At 42.7% G+C, this 11,825-nt stretch overlaps 1 protein-coding gene across 1 annotated transcript; it reads left to right on the top strand.

The window, feature by feature from the left end:
- The first annotated feature begins 1,677 nt into the window (after positions 1-1,677).
- RBP7 (retinol binding protein 7) lies at positions 1,678-5,323 on the top strand. Its single transcript, XM_068414991.1, has 4 exons — positions 1,678-1,777; positions 4,194-4,372; positions 4,640-4,741; positions 5,071-5,323. Exons 1-4 carry the CDS (start codon positions 1,705-1,707, stop codon positions 5,119-5,121), a joined length of 405 nt encoding a protein of 134 aa, XP_068271092.1. The 5' UTR covers positions 1,678-1,704; the 3' UTR covers positions 5,122-5,323.
- The last annotated feature ends 6,502 nt before the right edge of the window (positions 5,324-11,825 follow it).

The raw sequence follows: 11,825 nt of genomic DNA, 5'->3' as shown, positions 1-11,825 counted from the left end.
TTTATTCAGCCTAACCCAAATCTGTAAATAGATAAATGTAGTAGCTATAGATGAGTTTCCTCATTCAAGATTCAGAATTCCAAATTCCCTTTTTACAGGGAGCAACACAGTTAATATTTCTCTTGCCTATCAATTTTGGGTTTTTCTTTTAACACAGCCTTCATTGTGGTGCTCATTACTGTCCTATCCGACCACTTAAAATGTGGGATTAAGCTAATGCTCAAAGCATACTCCTGTCTTCAGGAATGATTGTTTTCCTCATTTTACCAATGAGGAAACTGAAGTACGAAGTTCTCTTCTGTACTTAGCAATTCTAGAGTGCCTAGTTCAGGATTATTACATTCATATTTCTCAGTTGGTAGATTATAACAATAAGACATATAGTTTGCAAAAAGTAACCACAGATGGAGGAACTGCAAGAGATTGGAGAATTATGTATCTTCTAAAGGAAATAAAATCTCACTTCCAAATTCCTTAGATGTCCTTTCTCTTCAAAGTCAAGCATTCTTTATTCACTTTTCAAAACACATGGCTGGGTCATCACTTAAGAGATTTCTCTCACTTTTTTTCTGAAGTCCAACACTGAAGCTTACCTGCCGCATCCTGTGCTCTACTCCCTATATGCTCTGCCCCAATGTATAGCATCTAATAAAGCATCAGTGGGAATAACTTCTGTATCATCTCTCCTTTACTGGATGTGTCAAGAATAAAAAGCAAAGGGGAGAGCTACATCTTCCATATACATGAGACTACTTTTTGAATTTGTTATTGCTATTAGCTGTTTTTAGGAGCTGAAAGTGGATTGCAAGAACAGGTATTCATCCTCTTGCCTATCTAGGAAAACTGATAAATACAGAGCTGCAGAACCGGGAACAGAGCTCAGGCCTCTGGATCTGCTGTCTCATGCCTAACTGTTACACACACTTTCTGTCTGGTAAAAGGCATCTGAGAAAATAAAGAATTTTGTATATGTACGTTCATTTAACTACGATATAACTAACAGCATTAAAGAAACCAGAACACCAATAGGTAAACTGTGGCACAGTAGATCTGTGTTGAGAGTCACATCAGAAAATAACATATACAAACAAGATTAGTCTTTCACTTTTCTGTAACAACCACTAGACAATGATGCTGCCTACTATTCACCCCAGACGTAAACCAACAAGATATAATACTTATCTCTATTACTGTGTCATAGGTACTGCTTTAAAATTTGCTGATACAATACTCTCCACAGTTTAACAGTCAATCCCTGTCTGTTCAAATATAGCATGTATTTACAGTGGGTAGATCACCTTTTCAACAAATATGTGCATTTCAGGTCATAAAGCCACAGATCAATACACATGCAGGGAAATTTAGTAATGACAAAATCTGTCCGTTATTCCCTTTGAAGTATACAAGATGGACATAAATGGTTTAAACCAGTTTTTGGTTTGCATTACGACTCTTGGGCTATTAACATTTGCTCCACACAAAGATTTCAGAAACTCTGAACTTTTCCCTGCAACGCAGATGAGCTGATCTACAGATACCCTCTCACCCATTGGCTCAGCAACACTACCCTTCCCCTCCATCAGAAAGGCTCTGCAATGTAATCCCACCCACAGTCTTCCTTATATAAGGCTTGGCTAGAAAACTACTTCTTCACTTTTGCTTTTTGGTCAGAGGTTGACTGTGTCTTCTGTCCACAGCCTGGCAATGCCTGTGGATTTCAGTGGAACCTGGAACCTTATCAGCAATGACAACTTTGAAGGTTATATGGTGGCCTTAGGTAGGTGAAAATATATGATTCTATCCTTCCCCCACAAGGGTCCTGCTGAGTTTTAAGAGTCTGAGTTCTTCTATAACCTAGATGTAGCTGAAGCTTTTTTTTCCTCTGAAAAACAATGGAAGGATCTTTGTTTCTTGATAAACAGCCAGCATAAACTATACTTCATCCTGTAACCCAAGTGTCCTTGCAGCTTTCAGGAATTTCTCAGCCTAGTACTTGTTAAAAGTAGAAATTTTTTACAGCTTTCATCAGAAACAGGGAAGAGTTTGCCCTGTCCACTCAATTTTTCTTGCTTTTGAGCACAAACTTGCAGAACCTATGTCTGGGGTTAATTAAATATTAAGTAACAAAAAAGTGCCTGGGTATTTGCCACTTCCAGGCAGTTGTTTAGCTTGGTGTCATTTATCTTTAAAAAGCTTACAAAATCCTTGTCTCATTACAGTGACTTGTCCCTTTCCTGGAGTGCTTGAAGCTAACCTCTTACCTTGCTCAGATCTTTTAGAGAGAGAGATTAACGGTGCTTTAATGGGGAACTAAGAAAGTTCTCAGTACTTTATTAGCTTTCTTGTACAAAGCTCATGACAGACTGTGACAGCAGGCAACCTTGTGTGCTGCCTTCTCCCTGCCTCTCCTACCCCTTTCTGCCTTTTTGATTTGTGTAAACTGATGACCAACAGTGTCCCTTGTTGGTTATTGTATACACAACTGGAATGAAATCTGTTTTCTAGCTGTATCTATGCTGGCTGACCTACTTAAATCGCATAGTTCCTATCTTTAACAGGGTGAAAGAACTCTTCTGCTTCTAATTCTGCTCTGTTACCAATTAGAAAAAAAGAAAGGGTGCTCCTATAATGAGAAATTATTCCTCAGTTTGCATACTAAGTAATATACACTTAATGTGTTAATGTCTTCAAATGGAATAGAGATTCTGGCTGTTCCTTGATAATAAACATTGTCTAGCTAAGTCAAGGGCTTTTTAAATGAAACATAAGTACCAGTCTTGTGAAAAATGCAATTTGTTTTCAGGATGTAATTGGGGGAACTTACTTAAAAGTAAAGGCAAAGAATCCTGTTGATGATCTACAACCTATCTTTAATTACTCCTGCTTGGTTGCCAGTATACTGAACAAACCAAGGACTGAACTTAATATGGTAGAGATAGAGTTAAAAAATTTTGTGCCAGGGTAAGTAGAATGAGGAGGCTAATATCTGATCAGCTGAGTAACTAGGGGGTTACAGATAAGGACATGGCTGTTCCAGGCCTAGCCTTCCCTTCAATTTATCTGCCTCTAAAGAATAGATTTGTAAGTAGTTTGTATTTATGCATTCTTATAACCATGTTAAGGCTTAACGGGTACAGCTGTTGCCCGTACTGAATTCAAACTCCTCTATGCTAAAATAAACTGGTAACTATGTGAAAACATGACTGATGGATTCTGGCACTGCTGTAATGCATACAGTAATGAAGTCCCCTTCAAACACAGACTGCATAATGAGCCATATGGTTCAACACATGGTAGCTGAACACACCCTGTCAAGATCACAACCCCAGCCTGCATAAAGTGAGAAACTTCTAGCGGTCCTTTAAAATGACACTTTTAATCTAGATGATGAAAATAACCAAATCAATGCACAGCCCCCCATTTTACCCATCCCTCTTCCTGAAAACCCAACTCTGAGCATGCTGTTGGGATGCAATGTGATTCAGTTACCTGCCAAATAGATGGCCTGTTCCTCTAAAGAAACAAACATGTACTAGAGAAACAGAAGAAACCCTAGAAGCACTGCTTTAGGCTCAGTATTACCAACAACATCAGGATTCTGTTAAATCTGATCATTACAGATAACCAGGAAATCTTTTGACAAGTGTGATGTTTTCTAGTTGCACTTAAAAAGTGTTAATAGCAAGTGGCATGTCCTGAAAACAAGCCTGAGTAATTCATTTTAGGACTGCCCTTCATTTCACCCTATTTAGGGTATAGGGCGCAAAGATTTCTTGTTAATTCACATAATGCCTTTCCTCTGGCAAAGGATGAGAATAGGCATTAACTATTCCCTCTAGCTAAGCAGAGGGTAAGTCTGAGACCAAGCTTGGGGTGTCTGTGCGGGGGAAACCAACTCTCCCCCACTCCCAAAAGGACTCTTCTGACTCAAAGTCCTAGAAATTTTGCATAGGAATTTTGCAATAATTGAGTAAACTGGTTTCCAAAGAGTAAATTGTACAAGAATAATTGACTTGATCTGTGTAACGTACAGCTTTAAACAAACAAACAAACAAAAACCAAACAACAAAACCTTGCATAGCAGTAAGGTCAAACTATCTAAGAAATGCTTCTAGTAGTAATAAAGGTAAGTCCTGACTGTCAAAATGGCTGGTGATAAATACAACTCTGACCTTTTTTGCCTCCCATCCAAGGTATTGACTTTGCAACACGCAAGATAGCAAAAATGCTGAAGCCTCAGAAAGTGATCAAACAGGATGGTGATTCATTTTATATCCATACCACTAGCACATTCAGAGATTATTCGCTTCAATTCAAAATTGGAGAAGAGTTTGAAGAAGATAATAAAGGCCTGGATAACAGAAAATGCAAGGTAAGGCTGAATATATAAAATTAAGAGGCCGTGACAAAATTAAGATGCCGTGATCAATCCAGCTACTTGAGCTGAAATTGTTTCAAGAATACTATTTGTAATGCAATGCAGAGGTAGGAGCCTGAGTTACAGACAAGGAGTTTCACTTTCCCTCAGGAGTAGTATTTAGGTCCCCTTTTGTCCAGGAAAAAAGGACATTGTCTACGAGTATATTGCAGAACTGAGACAAAGACATACAGAAACACTTTTTTGTTTCCTCTCCCACAGAGCCTAGTTACCTGGGAAAATGACAAACTTGTCTGTGTACAGACTGGTGAGAAGAAGAACAGGGGCTGGACTCACTGGCTTGAAGGAGATGACCTCCACCTGGTATTTACTTCAGATTTCTACTAATTCTGTTTCTATGACAAAATTAAGATCTATAATGTGGTCATGGTGTGCACAAGTTGTTTTCTAGCTCTGTAGTATTTGTAACGGGTGGTACATAGTGAGAACATTCTGCTTTGATTTAATTCAGCTGGAACAACTTCACTGTAACACTGTCTTGTACAGTTAAATTCAGAGTGTTAAGCATAACTGATTAGCATGGCAGCAGAGCGGTGGTCAGTAGTCATGGCAAAGGATCTATGTTCACTTTTAGAAGCAGTTTCTTTGATTACTATATACATCTATACTTTTGTTTGTGTTTTTTTTGGTAGGAGCTTCATTGTGAGAATCAAGTATGTAAACAGGTCTTCAAGAGAGCTTGAATATGTGTACTGGTTCCTACATGGAGAGACAGCTATATACAGGAGATCATGCATCGTCATGCCCAGTGATGGGGAGAACTGGTTCCTTGTACCTATTAACCTAAATGGTCTGATGTTTCTGGCTCAGGAAATAAGTCTGCTGTTGCCAGTGTTAAAGATCTGATTTTTTACTAATAAACGCCCAAATCCAAACCAATCTTAAGTACCTGATTCTGAATGTGTTTTTGGAGGGGGGGAAAAAAACGACACAGAACATAAGTCATATGGCTTGGTTCTCTAGGTAACTAACAATCTAAATCAAAACAAGAAAAACTGCCTATTCTAGAGGGGCATGCCAACATCTAACAAAACAGAGGGGGAACGATGGTAGAGAAGTGAAGATAAAAGCAGCAGACAACAAAGGATAGATTTATTTTTCAAAATGGATCTCTTTAAGATGCAGACTAGTAGTTAACTCCACTTGCTTGTATCTTAAATGTGTAATGCAAGGTCCTATATTGTGCCATAGCTGCTTGTGCTCAAAATAATTAAGTTCAGCTTACCAGAGGAAACCAGCCTGTGATCAAATCCCAGAACAATGAAGACAGGTCTGAGTAATCCATGTAGATTCCAGTCTGCAAAATAATTGAACTCTATAAGCACATATCTGGAGTGAAAGCAATGCTGCTTTAGTTAAGATTTATTTGCATACATCTGTTCAATTAGGTTAAATGTCTTTCTCTTTGACCTTGTGTAATGTTGTATAGAGAAGCAGGTTTTATTCTGCCTTGTGTAAACACATGTAAGTGGTCAGATCAACCTGGTAGTCACATGTGAAATGAGTTGCTGCATATTATTGGTAACACTAACATTGTAGGGATCTTATCACCAGTGGAAAGAGAAGAGTTTGATTAAATCTAGCTTAAGCTTAGTAACTGTCCTGGTTTGGCTCAAACCAGGCCAAAGAGTCTTAGAGAACCCAAGGTCACTGCTTACATGTAAAGAGCTGAAGGGGGTTGTACCTGCAGGGAGGAGTGGATGGGGCAGGTGACCCAGGATTGACCGGCAAGGTATTCCATCCCATACATGTCATTCTCACTTTCCTGTTTATCACTAACCCACTGCCTCCTGGAGGTGGGGCCCAGGAGGGAGGGGCCCTCCTGTCTCCCACTGATTGGTACCAGCTTTGCCAAATCTCCAGTTAAAAGCCTGCAGGTGTGATGGCAGTGGAGCTTTTGCATTTTGCCCTCTGCCTGTGCTGGGTGGAGCTTTTGCATTTTGCCCTCTGCCCGTGCTGGGGGGAGCTACTGCCTTTTCCCCTCTGCCTGTACTGGGGGGAGCAATTCTGCCTGAGGAGGATTTCCAAGCTCTTGATCTTGGTTTTGTACATATTTGTATATATTTGGTTATTTCTATTATTATTGTTATTATATTCTTTTTTCATTATTATAGTTTATTAAAACTGTTTTAACTTTCCAACCCGTAAGTCTCTCTCCCTTTTCCCTTTCCCTTTCCCTTAGGTGGGGGGGAGAGGGTTAACAGAGAGCATCTGCCACCTGGTTAATAGCTGGCCCAGCTTTAAACCATGACAGATTTATTGGTGCCCAACGTGGGGCTCGAGAGAAGCTCCAACAGGTTACTCTGATAAGTTGAATCCTGGCTCTGGTGGGAGGAGACCTGGAGAGCTCAGCTGAGAGAATATCAGATTTCTTCCTTTGAGATTTACCAGGAGTTGGAAAGTTAAAACAGATAGTGAAGATGGTGATGTCATTTTTGAATGCTGTGTTATCTCATCTTTTTATGGAGTTTCTTTCACAATTGAGTATTGCAATGATGCCTTACCTGCTGTGGGCACTGTGTTATTGCTTGCTTCTTATGAATGTTTACATGCAGTTTAGCAGTGGGCGCTGGTCGAAATGTATTGTTTTGGTATGGGGTTTGATACTGATTTATGCTGTGATAAACTGGGCAGTTAATATTCCGATCTCTTATCTCTATGACACAATGATGGGCAGCTTTAATCGCGAATCAGTAGCAGCAACTTCATCTGCACGCTCCAGGCGTCCTTTAGCTGATTCTGTTAATGATTACACTTCCAGTTTTACTTTGGGAAATAGTACCTTCTCCTTTTCTGCCAAGCTGATTCCACTAGATTTTGCGAAATTAGGATGGTGCTGTCTAGGTGGCATGTTTTTATTTTTGGTTGTCCTGAATGTGTTTCTGATGTGGGATAAGATTAAATATCGGTGCAGGGACAGTTGTAGGTGTTATGCAGCCACCTCAGATCCTACAGTGTGTACTGCTGCTACAGCCACTCAACCCACTGAAACCTTGGCAGCCTGTACCACAGCTGCTACACCCCCCAAGATGGCCACTGCAGCTACTCAGACTCTCAGCACTCCCACGACAGCCACTGCATCTACTCAGACCCCAGCATCTATCGAATCTGTACCAATTGCTCCTGTAACCAGGAAGAAATACCAAAAGAAATCAGCTCATGAAGAGAAGGATGATGACTCAGAGCCTTCTAAGACAGAGCCATCATATGACCCAGGTGAGGGCCCTTCTCAGGCAGAGTTAGGGCCCGACACAGATGGGGGTTCCCTTGATTGTCCTTTTAAAGCAGACCCATCACAGAAGAAAGGCCCTTCTAAAGCAGAACTATCACAAGAGGACTCGGACGTAGAGATAACCTACCACTCCTTATCCCTGAAGGACCTGAGAAATATAAGGAAAGACTTCAGCCGTTATGACAGTGAACCTATTATTACCTGGTTGCTCCGATGCTGGGATAATGGGGCAGACAGCATGCAATTGGATGGCAGAGAAGCCAGACAGTTGGGATCCCTGTCCAGAGATGGTGGTATTGATAAAGCGCTCGCAAGAAAGTCAAACACTGTCAGTCTCTGGAGGCGACTCTTGTCAGCTGTAAAGAGCAGGTATCCCTATAAAGATGATGTTATGAGCCACCTAAGCAAATGGACCACTATAGAAAAAGGTATTAACTACCTTAGAGAACTGGCTGTGCAAGAGATCATTTATAGACACCCACGGGACATTGTAGATCCTGTAGATCCTGATGAAGTGGAATGCAACCGATCCATGTTCCGGAAGGTTGTGAAGAATGCTCCACCGACATATACCCATACATTGTCAATATTAGTATGGGGAGAAGATGCTATGGCACGATCTAGTGTGGGCGAAATGGCTAACTGTATGCGACAGTATGAAGATAGTGCCCTGCGTGGTTATGGGGAGGACATGAGCAGATGGCATGGACAACCTACCAGTACCCTACAGGCACGAGTACGTGAGTTGCAAGCTAAAAGAAATACCAGAGAGAATTTTTCTAGGAGGATGGCTGCTCCAGTTACCAGTGAGCAGGACCCCAGTCAGGGGAGATGGGCCTCAAATCACTTTTTCCCAAGTGTGAATAGGAGAAATGAAGGTCCAGTCCCTGTGAGCAGCATGAATCCATTTCTTAATTAGGGGGGCCCTGCCTCCAGCCAGGTGGAGGAGAGGGACAACCGGATTTATTGGACTGTGTGGATTCGATGGCCTGGCACATTAAAACCACAAAGGTATCGAGCCCTGGTAGACACTGGTGCACAGTGCACCCTAATGCCATCGGATCATAAAGGGGCAGAATCTATCAGCATTTCAGGAGTAACAGGAGGATCTCAAGTGTTATCTGTATTGGAGGCCGAAGTGAGCCTAACTAAAAATGAATGGAAAAAGCACCCCATTGTGACTGGCCCAGATGCTCCGTGCATCCTTGGCATAGACTACCTCAAGAGAGGGTATTTTAAGGACCCAAAAGGGTACAGATGGGCCTTTGGTATAGCAGCTGTAGAGACTGAGGACATTAAACAGCTGTCTACCTTGCCTGGCCTCTCAGAAGATCCTTCTGTTGTGGGGTTGCTGAAGGTTGAAGAACAACAGGTGCCAATTGCTACTACCACGGTGCACCGACGACAATATCGCACCAATCGAGACTCCCTGATCCCCATTCATAAACTGATTAGACAATTAGAAAATCAAGGAGTGATTACCAAGACTCGCTCACCCTTTAATAGTCCTATATGGCCAGTGCGAAAGTCTGATGGAGAATGGAGATTAACTGTGGACTATCGTGGCCTAAATGAAGTTACGCCACCGCTGAGTGCTGCTGTGCCAGACATGCTAGAACTTCAATACGAACTGGAGTCAAAGGCAGCCAAGTGGTACGCCACCATAGACATTGCTAATGCCTTTTTCTCTATTCCTTTGGCACCAAAGTGCAGGCCACAGTTTGCTTTTACCTGGAGAGGTATCCAGTACACCTGGAATCGACTGCCCCAGGGGTGGAAACACAGTCCTACTATTTGCCATGGACTGATCCAGACTGCACTAGAAAAGGGTGGAGCTCCAGAACATTTGCAATACATTGATGACATCATTGTGTGGGGTGATACATCAGCAGAAGTTTTTGACAAAGGGGAGAAAATAATCCAAATTCTTCTGAAAGCTGGTTTTGCCATAAAAAGGGGCAAGGTCAAGGGACCTGCCCGGGAGATCCAGTTTTTAGGGATTAAATGGCAAGATGGGCGTCGCCAGATCCCGATAGAGGTGATCAACAAAATAACAGCAATGTCCGCACCAACTAACAAAAAGGAAACACAAGCCTTCTTAGGCGTTGTGGGTTTCTGGAGAATGCATATTCCAGATTACAGCCAGATTGTACGCCCTCTTTATCAAGTGACCAGAAAGAAGAATGATTTTCAGTGGGGCCCTGAACAACGACAGGCTTTTGAACAGATTAAACAAGAGATTGTGCATGCAGTAGCCCTTGGGCCAGTCCGTACGGGACAAGATGTTAAAAATGTGCTCTACACCTCAGCTGGGGACAATGGTCCTACCTGGAGCCTCTGGCAGAAAGTGCCAGGGGAGACTCGAGGTCGACCCCTAGGATTTTGGAGTCGAGGATACAAGGGCTCCGAGGCCAATTACACTCCAACTGAAAAAGAGATACTGGCAGCATATGAAGGAGTTAGAGCTGCTTCAGAGGTAATTGGTACTGAAGCACAACTTCTCCTAGCACCTCGATTACCAGTACTAGGCTGGATGTTCAAGGGTAAGGTTCCCACTACCCATCATGCAACTGATGCGACGTGGAGTAAATGGATTGCATTAATTACGCAGAGGGCTCGAATAGGAAACCCTAATCGCCCAGGAATCTTAGAAGTGATCATGGACTGGCCAGAAGGCAAAGACTTCGGAATGCCACCAGAAAAGGAGGTGACACGTGCTGAAGAAGCCCCACCATATAATGAACTACCAGAGGATGAGAAGCAGTATGCCCTGTTCACCGATGGATCCTGCCGTCTTGTAGGAAAGCATCGGAAGTGGAAAGCTGCTGTATGGAGTCCCATACGACGAGTCACAGAAGCCACAGAAGGACAAGGTGAATCAAGTCAATTTGCAGAGGTAAAAGCCATCCAGCTGGCTTTAGACATTGCTAAACGAGAAAAGTGGCCAAGGCTGTATCTTTATACTGACTCATGGATGGTGGCAAATGCCTTGTGGGGGTGGTTAAAGCAGTGGAAGCGAAGCAACTGGCAGCGCAAAGGGAAACCTATTTGGGCTGCTGAATTGTGGCAAGATATTGCTGCTCAGCTAGAGGAACTAGTCGTGAAGGTACGTCATGTAGATGCTCACGTACCTAAAAGTCGGGCAACTGAGGAACATCGAAACAACCAACAAGCGGATCAAGCTGCTAAAGTGTTCCAAATAGATTTGGACTGGGAACATAAAGGTGAACTATTTTTAGCTCGGTGGGCTCATGACACTTCAGGTCATCAAGGGAGAGACGCAACATACAGATGGGCTCGTGACCGAGGGGTGGACTTAACCATGGACTCTATTGCACAGGTTATCCATGATTGTGAAACATGCGCCGCAATTAAGCAAGCCAAACGGTTAAAACCTTTGTGGTATGGGGGACGGTGGTTGAAATATAAATATGGGGAGGCCTGGCAAATTGACTATATCACACTCCCTCAAACCCGCCAGGGTAAACGCTATGTGCTTACCATGGTGGAGGCGACCACCGGATGGTTGGAAACATACTCTGTGCCCCATGCCACTGCCCGGAACACTATTCTGGGCCTCGAAAAGCAAATCTTGTGGCGACATGGCACGCCAGAGAGAATTGAGTCGGACAATGGGACTCATTTCAAAAACAGTCTCACAGACAACTGGGCCAAAGAGCATGGCATTGAATGGGTATATCACATCCCCTATCATGCACCAGCCTCTGGGAAAGTTGAACGGTATAATGGGCTGTTAAAAACTACCCTGAAAGCAATGGGGGGTGGAACCTTTAAAAACTGGGATAAACATCTGGCACAAGCTACCTGGTTAGTTAACACCAGGGGATCTATCAATCGAGCTGGCCCTGCTCAGTCAGACCTTCTACATACAGTAGAAGGAGATAAAGTCCCGGTGGTGCATGAAAGGAATCTATTGGGAAAAACTGTCTGGATTCTTCCTGTAACGGGCAAAGGTAAACCCATTCGTGGGATTGCTTTTGCTCAGGGACCTGGATGTACTTGGTGGGTGATGTTGCAAGATGGTGAAGTCCGATGTGTCCCTGAAGGTGATCTGATTCTGGGTGAGACTACTTAATTTTGAACTGTATGTTGTTGCTGCATAAGTGTCTTTTAGGTTAAGACAGTGGTGATGCG

Source organism: Nyctibius grandis, chromosome 17 (genome assembly GCF_013368605.1).
Source record: "Nyctibius grandis isolate bNycGra1 chromosome 17, bNycGra1.pri, whole genome shotgun sequence".
NCBI lineage: Eukaryota > Metazoa > Chordata > Aves > Nyctibiiformes > Nyctibiidae > Nyctibius > Nyctibius grandis.
This window is presented reverse-complemented; position numbering and strand designations above follow the sequence as displayed.